Source organism: Conger conger, chromosome 7 (assembly GCF_963514075.1).
Source record: "Conger conger chromosome 7, fConCon1.1, whole genome shotgun sequence".
NCBI classification, from domain to species: Eukaryota; Metazoa; Chordata; class Actinopteri; order Anguilliformes; family Congridae; genus Conger; species Conger conger.
In genome coordinates, this window is record NC_083766.1 from 55223492 (window position 1) to 55235726 (window position 12235).

The window sequence follows — 12235 nt, forward strand, 5'->3', positions numbered from 1 at the left end:
ACATGGCTTAAAAAGTCAATCACGAATGACATGATTTACATAGAAGGTTACAATGTCTTTCGAACAGACCGTGCAGGAAAAGGGGGAGGGGTTGCAGTGTATGTAAAAAACAGCCTAAACTGCACTTGTATTCAATCCCTAACAAAACCGAAATGTTTTGAACTCTCTGTGATTAAATTATCGCTCCCAAACGGTTCAGACATTATAGTAGTCGGATGTTACCGCCCACCCGCAGCCATAAACGAAGCCACGACTCTACTCTCCAGCCTTCTCCATGACTGGACTAAATCCGATATAGTTTTACTTGGAGATCTAAACTGGAACTGGCTGACGGATTTATCATCAAACTCTTTCAAAGACACTTGTGACTCTCTCTGTTTGGTGCAGTTAGTTAACTCACCCACCCGGGTTAACCAAAAAGCTTTGGAGCAGTCCACTTTGATTGATGTTATTTTAACAAACGTACCTCACAGATTTTCCGCAGTTGGAACCTTTTGTAACGATATTAGTGACCACTGTGCAATTGCCTGTGTGCGAAACTGTAAGGTCCCAAAAGGAAAGCCGCGCTTTGTTTATAAAAGGCATTTTAAACAATTTGATGAGCAAGCTTTTCTGCATGATGTGCATAATAGTGATTTGGATATTGTCTCACTTATGACTGATGTGGAATTAGCATGGAATTATTTTAAATCCACCTTTTTGGCTATATGTAATAAGCATGCTCCTTTTAGAAAATACAGGATAAGTGGTAAAGACAACCCCTGGTTTAATGATTCTATAGCCACTCTTATTCGTCAGAGAGACAATGCCTGGGCTGAAGCCAAAAAATCGAATGTTCCCTTGGACTGGAGTTTCTATAGATCCTTAAGAAATAAGTGCACTAAACGAATTCAAAATTCTAAATGTGACTACTATCTTAATGCTATACATGACAACTTGAATGACCCCGCTAAGTTTTGGAAACTAGTTAAATCCTCCTCAGGTTCCATCACTCCAAACAGTCTCCCTGATCTCCTAAGAGAGAATCAGAGTGAAATCAAGGGCAAAAAGTATATTGCAGACAGATTTAATAGTCATTTTATTTCTGCCGGCTCAATCTTTCATTCCATCAGTAGACCTACAGGGATGCAATATGCTGCAGGAGAGCCTGATTCTGCCCCACATGAACCTGACAAGTTATTCACCTTTGCCCCCATTCTAACCTTTCAGGTTTATGAAGCTCTAAAGAGTCTAGACTTAAAGAAATCTTCAGGCCCAGACAAGATAGAGCCTTTTTTCTTCAAAACTGCTGCAGGTATGATTGCAGAGCCCATTACCTCCATTTTGAATCTTAGTCTTTGTTCTGGTGAAATTCCTAGCTCTTGGAAATCGGCCTTGGTTCTCCCTTTGCTAAAGGGCGGAGATCCCTCAGACCTAAATAATTATCGCCCTATATCAAGACTGTCTGTCATGGCCAAAGTCTTTGAATCTTTGGTAAATGAGCAGCTGAAAAAGTTTCTTACTGATAATAACATTCTTAATGAGTCTCAGTCGGGTTTCAGATCAGGTCATGGTACCATTACAGCAACTATGTTAGTCACAGATGACATCATCAAATCCCTAGATAAGAAGAAACACTGCAGCGCTGTTTGTCGATCTATCTAAGGCATTTGACTCTGTGGATCACGCATTGTTACTGCAGAGGCTTGGCTGCATAGGCCTTGGTGAAACGGCTCTGAGCTGGTTTAAAAACTACCTATCTGAAAGAACTCGGTGTGTTTCAGTAAATGACTACACCTCAGCTGCTCTTACTATAAACACAGGTGTTCCTCAAGGTTCTATTTTGGCCCCTGTCTTATTCTCCATCTTTATAAATGATCTAGGTAAAGATTTAAGTCCTGCCCGCTTTCATTTATACGCCGATGACACAGTCATCTACACGGTGGCACCCACTTTAAATCAAGCCATAGAGCTCCTGCAGGATGCCTTTCATACTTTAAGACTGGTCCTAAATGCAAAGAAGACCAAGTACATGACCTTCACTCGTTCTCGAGCCACTACAGCTGTCCCTACAGTCCTGACACTGGAAGGGACATGCCTTGAAAAAGTAGCCTCCTACAAATATTTGGGCATATGGCTTGATGAAAAGATGGCATTTGATGTGCACATTGGGAACCTGCTGAAAAAGCTTAGGCCCAAATTGGGCTTTTTCTTTCGTTTAAGAAAATGTTTTCCCTTTGAAGCCAGAACGAGAATTGTTCAGAGCTCTTTTCTGTCTGTGTTGGACTATGGTGACGTGATCTATATGCATGCTCCATCCTCCCTGCTTAAAAAGCTGGATTCTGCTTATCACGCTGCTATATGTTTTGTAACAGATGCAGGCTCACGTACTCACCACTGCACTCTGTATCAATCTTTAGGATGGTCCTCTCTGTATCAAAGGAGACAGTCGCACATGCTGATTTTTATTTTGAAGTCTCTGCTAGGCAAACTACCTTTATACATTTCCAGACTTCTGTCCTTTTATACCTGTACTTTTAACACCAGGCGAGCAGCTAATAAGATGCTTTTGGATGTTCCCTTGGTGCAGTCAGAGTTTGGCAAGACTGCATTCTCTTACTACGCCCCTTCCTTGTGGAATAAGCTGCAACAACAAATTAGTCTAGAGGCACTCCCTACTATTAGTGCCTTTAAGGTTATGCTACAGAGAGCCCTACAGGAAACATGTAATTGCTTTACCTGATGCTGACTCGATTATGCTTTTTTAAAATGCACTTGTAGCCTACTGCGTCTGTGTTTGACTTATGTTTTTTTTTTTTGTCATGTATATTGTATATGCCTTATTGTTTCTCATGTTGTAACTTTATGTGTGCCGTCTTGGCCAGGACTCCCTGGAAGAAGAGATCTTGTATCTCAAAGGTGACATTTCCTGGTTAAATAAAGGACAAATTAAAAAATTAAAAATTGCAAAACGAGGAGTGTCTTCTTCTCTCCGACTCACGTCAATTGCAGTTGACAATATTTAAGGAGAAAGGGTGTGAGTGACATTATACTACTTATAATTAAAGATGATGGCAATTTAAAGAATTTCAGCAAATTGTGACTAATTATTTAGGTAGGTTCAGGGGACCTTTAAAATGTACAAATCTTCTCCTGAAACTTCCGACTTGACAGTCGTTATTCTTCACTGTTATAAATCACAGTTAAATCAAACTTTTGACTGACTTAAAATCCAACATTCACAAACGTGTGGTTTATTTTTATTTTTTTAGGTGAAAAACAGAAAGCAGTCTCATTGCTTTATATTTTGACAAAGAAAATGGTCAAATCGGACTGAAGCAACATCAGAGCTGACAGCTGTATAAACCGCATCATTTATCAAACCATGTGAATTTTTATGATAAAGCTATATTCCAAAGTGCTGTATAATTGATGCTTCTGATTCACCCATTCATATACACACTCACACACCAACGGCGATTGGCTGCCATGCAAGGCACCAACCAGTGTAGTGTACTTGGAGAGAGTTAAAACTGCATGTTTAAGCAGAGTATTTATAAAAATAAATGTTTTTGCAAACTACTAAAATTACAGTTGTCTCGTCATTTACATTACATTACATCATTGGCATTTGGCAGATGATCTCATCCAGAGTGACGGACAGTTGATTAGACTAAGCAGGAGACAATCCTCCCCTGGAGCAATGCAGGGTTAAGGGCCTTGCTCAAGGGCCCAACGGCTGTGCGGATCTCATTGTGGCTACACCGGGATTAGAACCACAGACCTTGCATGTCCCAGTCATGTACCTTAACCTCTATGCTGCAGGCCGCCCCTAACTCATCATGAACTTGCCACAGAGAACAAGAAAGACATTTTGAACTGGTGGAGGTGATTATTTTGCCTGAATAAATCTTATGAAGATTAACAATAAAATGTTCAGATCTCCTGACTGAGGAGATAATGCTGATTATCTCCTCAGTCAAGAGAATAAATTACTGTTCATTTACACTGACATCTGCGCCAAATCTTACAATATGTACAGTATTTGAAATCAGTTAAAATCTGAGACAATTGAGAAGCATTTTACCGTTCCATAAATTTCCCATCTCACAAGTACTTAAAATCTTTAAAGAGTTTTTAAAGGAAGAAAAGTGTTGCTCCTCAGCCATGACATATTTTAAAGGTATTTTTTAAACACTTACAGTAAGTTACCCATTTACCATTCCTGTTTAACACTTATTTGCGAATTCCCCAGTCTGTTACTCAGAAGGAAGTAACATACTTAATAGTTGTAACAGAAACAAGCTATAAACCCAAGGTAAGAAATTTGACCTGACATACTGTCTACGGCAGAGTTCTAAAACTGAAGTCCTGGAGGTCCACTGTCTGCAGTAATTTAAGGCCTCTAAAAAAATCTTTAGCCAGTCAGTGACTTAAATGTATCACTTAGGTTATGAAGGGCCCCAGAGATTGGCAGATATCGAGCCCTCCAGCCCTCTGAGGAGCCCTCAGAAATAAAGGTACGAATACTGCCTAAAAAAGTAAAAATGATCGTTGCTGGAGCGGTACCCTATTGGTGCACACAATTGTATCCCTAGCCAGTAATAGACAACTAATGTGTACCTTTTTTGCATGGCAAATGTACTCATTTGCATGTAAAAAAAAACATTACTTTACTTTCAGGGTACATTTGGGAAATGCAATCCTTGAAGAACAAAAATGTACCTCCACTGTCACTTTATTTCAGAGAGTGCAGTCTAACACACCTGGTCTTCAGCATCACCCATTATTAGGAATGCTGAACTTTGGTTATTTGACCTGAGAGTAATGGCATATACGCATGCAGGCCAGAACACTCAATGAACAAACACGCCCTCCAAACTAGTCTCTTACTTATACCCTTCCTCCGATAGTAGTGTATTCCACTTCCTCCATCTCCTCTACGTTTCTCCTCAGCTTCCTCCAAACCGGTCTCCAGTTTAAACCCTTCCTCCTACAGCGGTGTTTTAAAGTTCCTCCATCTCCTCTAAGTTTCTGATTACTCCTTTCTGCTCGTTCCGCTCATCGTTTCCTCCAAACCAGTCTCTCGTTTCCACCCTCCCTCCTACAATGGTGTCTATTTCGGTTTCCCTCCCTTCTCCCATCTCCTCAACGTTCCTCCTCCTCTCTGCTCTCTGCGGTCCTCCTCCTGGGCCGGCCGTCTCGGCGCCTCTCGTTTCCCCTGCCCTGCTCCTCCGCCTGGGCTCTCTTCCTCGCCCCCTCTCACACGATGTTCCTCTCCAGAGCGGGCTGGTTGAAGAAGATTCTCTGGAAGCCCAGGCCGGTCAGGTCCAGGGTCTTAAACTTCCCGTCCAGAATGAGCTCTGCGATGGCCCGGCCGACGGCAGGGGACTGCTGCAGCCCGTGCCCACTGAAGCCAGTGGCGAAGTACATGTTGTTCACCAGAGGGTGCAGGCCCAGGATGCCGTTCTGATCGAAGGTGTTGTAGTCGTAGAAACCTGCCCAGGCGCTCGTGACCTGACGGAGACGGAGGACGGCAGAGCAGGGAGAAGCTTAAACGTGGGGAAGGTTATCACCATCAACGGTTTTGTGAGGTTAAAATGTTGACGCTGGTGAGCCTTACACTACATTACATTAATAGCATTTGGCAGATGCTCTTATCCAGAGTGACATACCGTTGAGTAGACTAAGCAGGGTACACCGGGGATTGAACCACCGACCTTGCGAGTCCCAGTCACGTACCTTAACCACTACGCTACAAGCCTTAAAACGAGTATTGCTTTAGATGTGTAAGGTTTTAAATTACATGAAGGTTTTTAAGTAATGGCACTTAGTCATTGCATCATGGAAGCTGGTACAGCCCCATAAGCTGAAAAACATCTGTTATTAACAGTGTTATTAAACATGCATAGCAGGGCTGCCCAACCGTGTTGCTGGACACCAACCGTCCTGTAGGTTTGCACTCCAACTCCAACAAAGTGTAGAATCAGCTGTGCCAAATCTGGATTGGAGTGAAAACCTACAGGAGGGTAGATCTCCAGGAAGTGGGTTGGGCAGCCCTGCCTTAAAATGTGTGGTCATTTTTATTTCACTTGTGGAAATATTACCTTCAGCTTCTCAAATGCAGGAACACGATTGGCCAAATGGGGCCAGATCTTCTCCTGGAAGAACTCGTGATCTACTTCCAAGTTAGTCGTCTCTGGTTCCTCTTCCTGTTTTGAAGGAAAGTTATTCAGACAAGCAAGAAGCACCAGTGCTACTGAATCGATGGGTAAGATGGTACCATCGCTCACCTCCTCAGGGGACATCCCTGTAATGTAGTTTCCCCCCAGACCTTCCCGCCGGAAGTAGAATCCCGAATAGTCGACCGCGAAAGGCGTGTCCAGACCTGGCCCCTCGGGACAGTTGAACACATAGATAAACCTGTGGAGAGAGACCTCCACATTGAATACCATCTAAACCAGTGATCTTCATTCCCGGGGCTGGGTGGGCCGCAGGGTCTGCTGGCTTTTGTTTTCGCCTTAATATCAGAAACTAGCAATCATCAATTCAGACCCAAGAAACCAGGTGACTGGAGTTAATCGACTGCTTTAAATGATCAAGCTCAAAAACCAGCAGGCCCTACAGCTCACTCACCAGGGATCAGCAACTAACAGTCCTCGAGTGCCAAGAACTGCTGGTTTTCCACCCTCCCTTCACTCTACCTTGGGAGTCAGGTGTGAAGACCGGCCAATCAGTAGGACCAATCACTCAGGAGAAAAGAAAACCAGGGCTGGACTTGCATTCAAGGGCCAGAGTCTCTGGACTAAACTATGACAAGGGCCAATATTCAAAAAGGTTCTCAGAGTATGAGTGCTGATCTAGGGTCAGAATATTATGTCTTAATTCTAAATTTCCTAATTATGAGCAAAAATGGCAAAGCACTATTCAGTTGAGATACAGTGGCCTGGTTTCACTCAGGAAGGTAGGGTTGACATTTAGGGAGCAAGCGCTTGGAATGATTTCACCATGTATCCATTACCTTCTGGAGTCATCTCAGGTCAGAATGCAGCTGGGTCAGGTCTGGCTGTATTTATGATGGTGCTGGATGTCATCTTTATATAATGTGAATAATAAGGGAATCTGAATCTGAACCCTTATAGGAATGGAACATGCTGTAATATACTGTAAATATGTTGACATTTTGGAAAGTATTTCTTTTTTAAAAGAATGCATTGCGATATCAGAATCTATTTTTTAATTTGCCAATATATTGCACGAGTGTAGCAATATAATGATTTATATCAATCACTTATCCAGAGTGACTGATTTATACAAGAGGACAAAAGAGCAGTAGGTTTGTGAATGCTCATCCATGTTGTTAGCTACACTGGGTACCTCTTCCTGGGCTCCACGGGGACCGAGATGCTGTTGGCCGTGTCTTCAGGCCCGGATCCAATGCCCGCCATCTGGGCCACCCTCCCAGAGTTAGCGCCCGCGGCGTTCACCACGATGGAGCACTCCACGGGCTGGTACTCCAAACTGTTGGGCATTCCGATCTGGTCAGGGGACGCAGCCACCAAACACCTCATTAAACTCCAAACTGACTGCATTTATGCCAACACTAAATACGGCTGTGCACTCTGTTTTTCAGTGTTCACACAAAGTACGGTTCTGAAAGGGAGTAATAGCAGAAACCATTTGTTCAGCCCAGGTAAGTGTGCATGGATGAACAGTAACTGGTAGTAGCTATGACTTTGTCAACCGTAGAGTTTGAAAACGCTACTGACCACCAGAATTATGCTCTGAGTGTGACCCAAACTATGTGATCACTAACAATGCGTTAAAAAATGTTTTATTAGTTGATGAACTGTAACTGATTCGTACTGAGGCAGAGAAAAATTTTCTTTCAAGAGCAGCCTTTGTGTTTACTTATAATCTGCTGAAGCATGTGTGTGTGCGTGAGTGTGTGTTTGTGTGTATAGGCACACAGAAGCTGTGAGTATGGTTAGGTACAGTTTGTCAAGCCAAGAACAAATCTGGTGTGAACATTGCCTGACAAACAGTTCAAAAATTAATTACGAAATTTATAATGGATATGCAATACATTTTTATCAGGAACCCTGTCGCAATAACCTTGGAAATCTTACAAGTACATTATTCCAAGCAATCATTCCTATGGTGAGGGGAGATTATGGATAATTAAATATCCTTGACAGGCTGCTCATTACCCATAGTTGACCGTATAATTTCAAAGTGGACGAGAAAACGCTGTAATTATCTATTTCTGCAAATTAGCTTTGTCATACTTACATTTACATGTCGAATTCTCTTTATGTCCACCACCTCTCCATCTTTTGTCACCATTGCGCGTGTTGTATACCTAAAACCTGAAACGCAGAAAGTGTGAGACTCACAATGCTTGTTTACTTTGAGGCTTTCCAGCCTGTTTGGCTCTTAAAGGAACAGCGCGCACTTGAATCTGTTCTGTTTTAATGGTCATCTATGTAGTCCTGGTCCTGGAAAGCCACAGGTTCTGTCGGTTTCCTGTTCTACCTCGCAATCGACAACCAATTCCAACCTAAAAACCTTGCTGTGAAAGAAACTGCTTTACTTGATCACAGAAGTCCTGAGTAACGATGAAAACCAGCAGATCCTGTGGCTCTCCAGGACCAGGGTTGAGTCTATACTGTTTGATCCATCCATCCATTGTGTTTGATTTGCACTTTGTTGTACGTCGCTCTGGATAAGAGCGTCTGCTACATGCCTCGTAATGTAATGTAATGTACTGTATAGAAAATGCCCTTTCTGATGATGTGAAATAGGCACACCTGTGACCTCTCCAAAGCACTGGAACACCCCCATGGACATGGCCTTGCGTCTGAAAGCGTTAAGTAGCGTCCAGGGGTCAAACCACCCCTCGTTCTCCAGACCTGAACACACGGGGAACAGAATGAGAGGCGTCAACCAGTCACTGTGAGCCATCTTTGTGCCAGTGTGTGTGGCAACTCGATGTTTACAGTTGAGAACCGCTACGCTGCTGGACCCAGATTACAGCAATCTGATATCACAAACAAGCGAGTTCAGTGTGCTTTTCAGTGTGCTGCCTTTGCGATTCATTAACCAAAGAAGAAGAAGAATCTACTTGGGAGTTAGCATCACGTGCGATTGTCGGAGAGGGGGACTGTGCTTACCGTAGGAAGCAAGTGCCACACCTTCAGTGTTTATCCATGGGAATTTCTCCTTCAGTTGTGTCGGAGAGAGAAGGGTGACTTTCGCCCCTGCATATCTAATATTATGAAAACCACAAAGAGAGAAATCTTCAAACACTGTTAAATGGTTACCATGCATACCAATAGTGACACACTCTTGGTCCATCAATGGAAAATGTCATAGGGAATTTAACCTCTTCACCGATATGACTGCAATTGAAAGATTATATAATTTAAAACTGATGGGAAAATATTCTGTGGTTTCCTTTTGATAGTCTAGAACTAAATTATCTGGTAATATTTTGTAAGAACAAATTGCTCTGTGTATATAAAGCACCATTTATAAAACACCCAATGGTTTCTAAATAAATTAATATTAATTAAGCACATGTTAACTGACCAGGATCAAAAACTAGACAAGACCGGACAGTCTAGAACATCAAGAACCGGCAGACTGAAAAACTAGTCCATTCCTAGATTAAAAATAAACAAAACTAACTACTAGAAACGAGTCCTTGCCTCTGGGTGTTGTAGTTTTCCTCCATAGCCTCTGCTCCCTTCTCACTGGCCAGGAAGAGATACCCGGAGTGATTGAACTGCAGGTCAACAGGGTCGTCGTTCAACACACTGAGGTTTTCCTATGGAGATAGAAAAAATACCTGCGCAGTCAACAGACAGTACAGAGAGTATAAGCAGGAGTGGGGCTGATGTTGGCAAAATGGTGAACTGTGCAACAGGGCTCTTTGTGCCTTTTTAAACCACGCTATACAGCAAACAGAAGTTGAAAGGTTGGTCATCTTAACAGATGCGTGCCAAAGTCAACATCTGGAAACGGTGCCGAGTACATGCATGAAGCACACTACAAAATGGCCGTTCCGCTATGATTACCTGGCTACCGTGTAAAGAAAAGTTTAACAATAACAAATGTACTGCAAATTAACGGAGACAGGCAGAAAGACTGACAGGCCCCCGCCTCCCGCCCTCACCCCCAAACCCAGTCACCATACGTTGATGTTCCTCATGAACTCTGCCGAGGACAGGGATAGATGGATATTCTCCGGCAGGGAAAACTGCTGGCGAATCCCACCGGCAGACAACACAGTGGAGGCCTGGGAGTACTGTGAACAAGGCCCAACAGCATCACTGACGGGAATAATACATTCGGAATAAACACAGGCGTGACATCACCTTACGAGAGGAAAACATAGCACTCCACCAATCACGGACTACTTTGGTAACAACCAATTGGCCAATGACTTAAGGATATACATAGAGGACCCTTGCAGGGATAGTAAAATATCGCTAAGAGTCATGAAAACAATATAATATAGAGAGGAGCTCCATCAATCTTGTTGGAAACAACCGACAGAACAATGCTGATGGTGATCAGTTGATACTTTCTGGCAATTTCCTGCTAATACCCAGAGGGATCCTGGAAGTACAGGGGGAATGCATCCACCAATCTGGGTTGGTGTTGTTCCACTGCTTGCTACCAATGCAATCTGTGACTGGTTGAGCTGCTTTCTGCTGTACAACATTATGATGGTCAGAACTGTGTCATCCAAATATTATTGTCCCTGGCACCAAAGGGGTTTCAAGGAAATATCCACCAATCAGTATTCCTTTTTTTTTTTTCAATGTAAAAAACCCCAAAACATTTACATTTATTTTCCTCACAAGACTTAAAGTGAGATTTTGGCGCCATGAAGAAAGCTCAAGTCCCAATAACTTACCGTGGGGTCCTTTTCCACCACCAGTACCCGCACCCCCTCCCGGATCCTCTCTTTCTTCTTTAGCCAGTAGGCTATGGACCAACCCACCACACCCCCGCCCACAATCAAGATATCGCATCTTTCTGGAGGGAGACCGTCCGTTATGCGTAAGGGGTTCCAGTCACTGCCCGGCCAAATGACTGTGAGCTTCTCCTGGAAATCTCTGATGTGTGAGTCCACATCTGCAACAAGCAGAGAAAGCGATACCGTCAAATCGGTGAGACGGGCAAAACTCCACGACAGTGTACAACAATTTAGCAGGCTACTTAGGATAAAGACCAGCATGAGCTGGGCTGATACACCAGTTATGTAAAGAGACTGTTCAGCAAAATTGGAAGGCTGAAGTACCAACATTTGAATGAAACGATTATTTGGAAACTTGCAAACTAAGTTACCAAGAAACTAAGAGGTCTGTACCTTGTAGCACGCAAAATAATAACACACAAAAAAATCTACACAAGGTCACCTTTGAAAAAATCCTTTCGTACCGATGTTCCAGTGCTGAAGCTTCTGGGTGAGGCAACAGACGTTAAACATGCATGCGAGGGAAAGCTGATTCCTCTATTAATACCGCTGCAAACGCGAGCTGCCTGTCTCCACGCTGTCATTGTGGTTCTGCTGAAAATAGGGACCGTATGGTCAAACTAAAACGCTAGCTTACGAGTGGAAGGAGCATCCATTCCTTACACATTAATACGATGTGTCTTGTAAAAAAACGATACGGAGATATCTATGCCCTTGAGACAGTACCAAAGAGCTCTGAACAGTATCTTACAGTAGGGTCAAATCGTTTGATTCGCATATTTAGAACAAGTCACTCCTCTTTTAGATGACACGTGGCCAGAAAGACGGAACTGAACGGCTACCCAGTCATGTGACGAGGGCAAGCACACAAAATGACGTATGAAGTCAGTACCTATCTCCAGCCAAGCCAAGATGTTTTATTTCAATTACATTTCACCCTTGTTTTATCCAATTGTAAAACTACTGCTTTTTTCGTGTGCTGTGTCCTTTGATAAGTTATACTTTCTGTGTCAAAGCGGATGGATGCAATCCTCTTATCGATTTTTTTGTTCCATTCTCCACGACAATTTAACAGTAATGATAATGCTAGACAGTATATCTTCATAATTCCTGGGTCTTGCTACCTTAATTAATGAAAAGTTAATTGTTCATTTCTTGTCGGACAATTTTAACTATTCAACTTCAAACTGAACCCCCATCAACCACCATAACCTCAGATAAATTAACTCGCATTTCCACGATTGACCAGCAGAGGGTACACTGCTCTAT

General features: G+C 42.9%; 1 protein-coding gene across 2 annotated transcripts; it reads right to left on the bottom strand.

Moving 5' to 3' along the window:
• Positions 1 to 3212: 3212 nt before the first annotated feature.
• On the bottom strand, positions 3213 to 11757 carry foxred1 (FAD-dependent oxidoreductase domain containing 1). Of its 2 annotated transcripts, none has more exons than XM_061248227.1 (11): positions 11431 to 11757; positions 10904 to 11124; positions 10178 to 10288; positions 9690 to 9808; positions 9153 to 9247; positions 8790 to 8891; positions 8272 to 8348; positions 7357 to 7517; positions 6273 to 6402; positions 6087 to 6191; positions 3213 to 5496 (listed from the first exon to the last, which is right to left on the bottom strand). In XM_061248227.1, the coding sequence occupies exons 1-11, from the start codon at positions 11477 to 11479 to the stop codon at positions 5242 to 5244; spliced, it is 1425 nt and encodes a 474-aa protein (XP_061104211.1). In that variant the 5' UTR covers positions 11480 to 11757; the 3' UTR covers positions 3213 to 5241. The 2 variants fall into 2 exon arrangements, with proteins under 2 accessions (XP_061104211.1, XP_061104210.1); XM_061248226.1 differs by having other exon boundaries at positions 11409 to 11757.
• Positions 11758 to 12235: the final 478 nt, after the last annotated feature.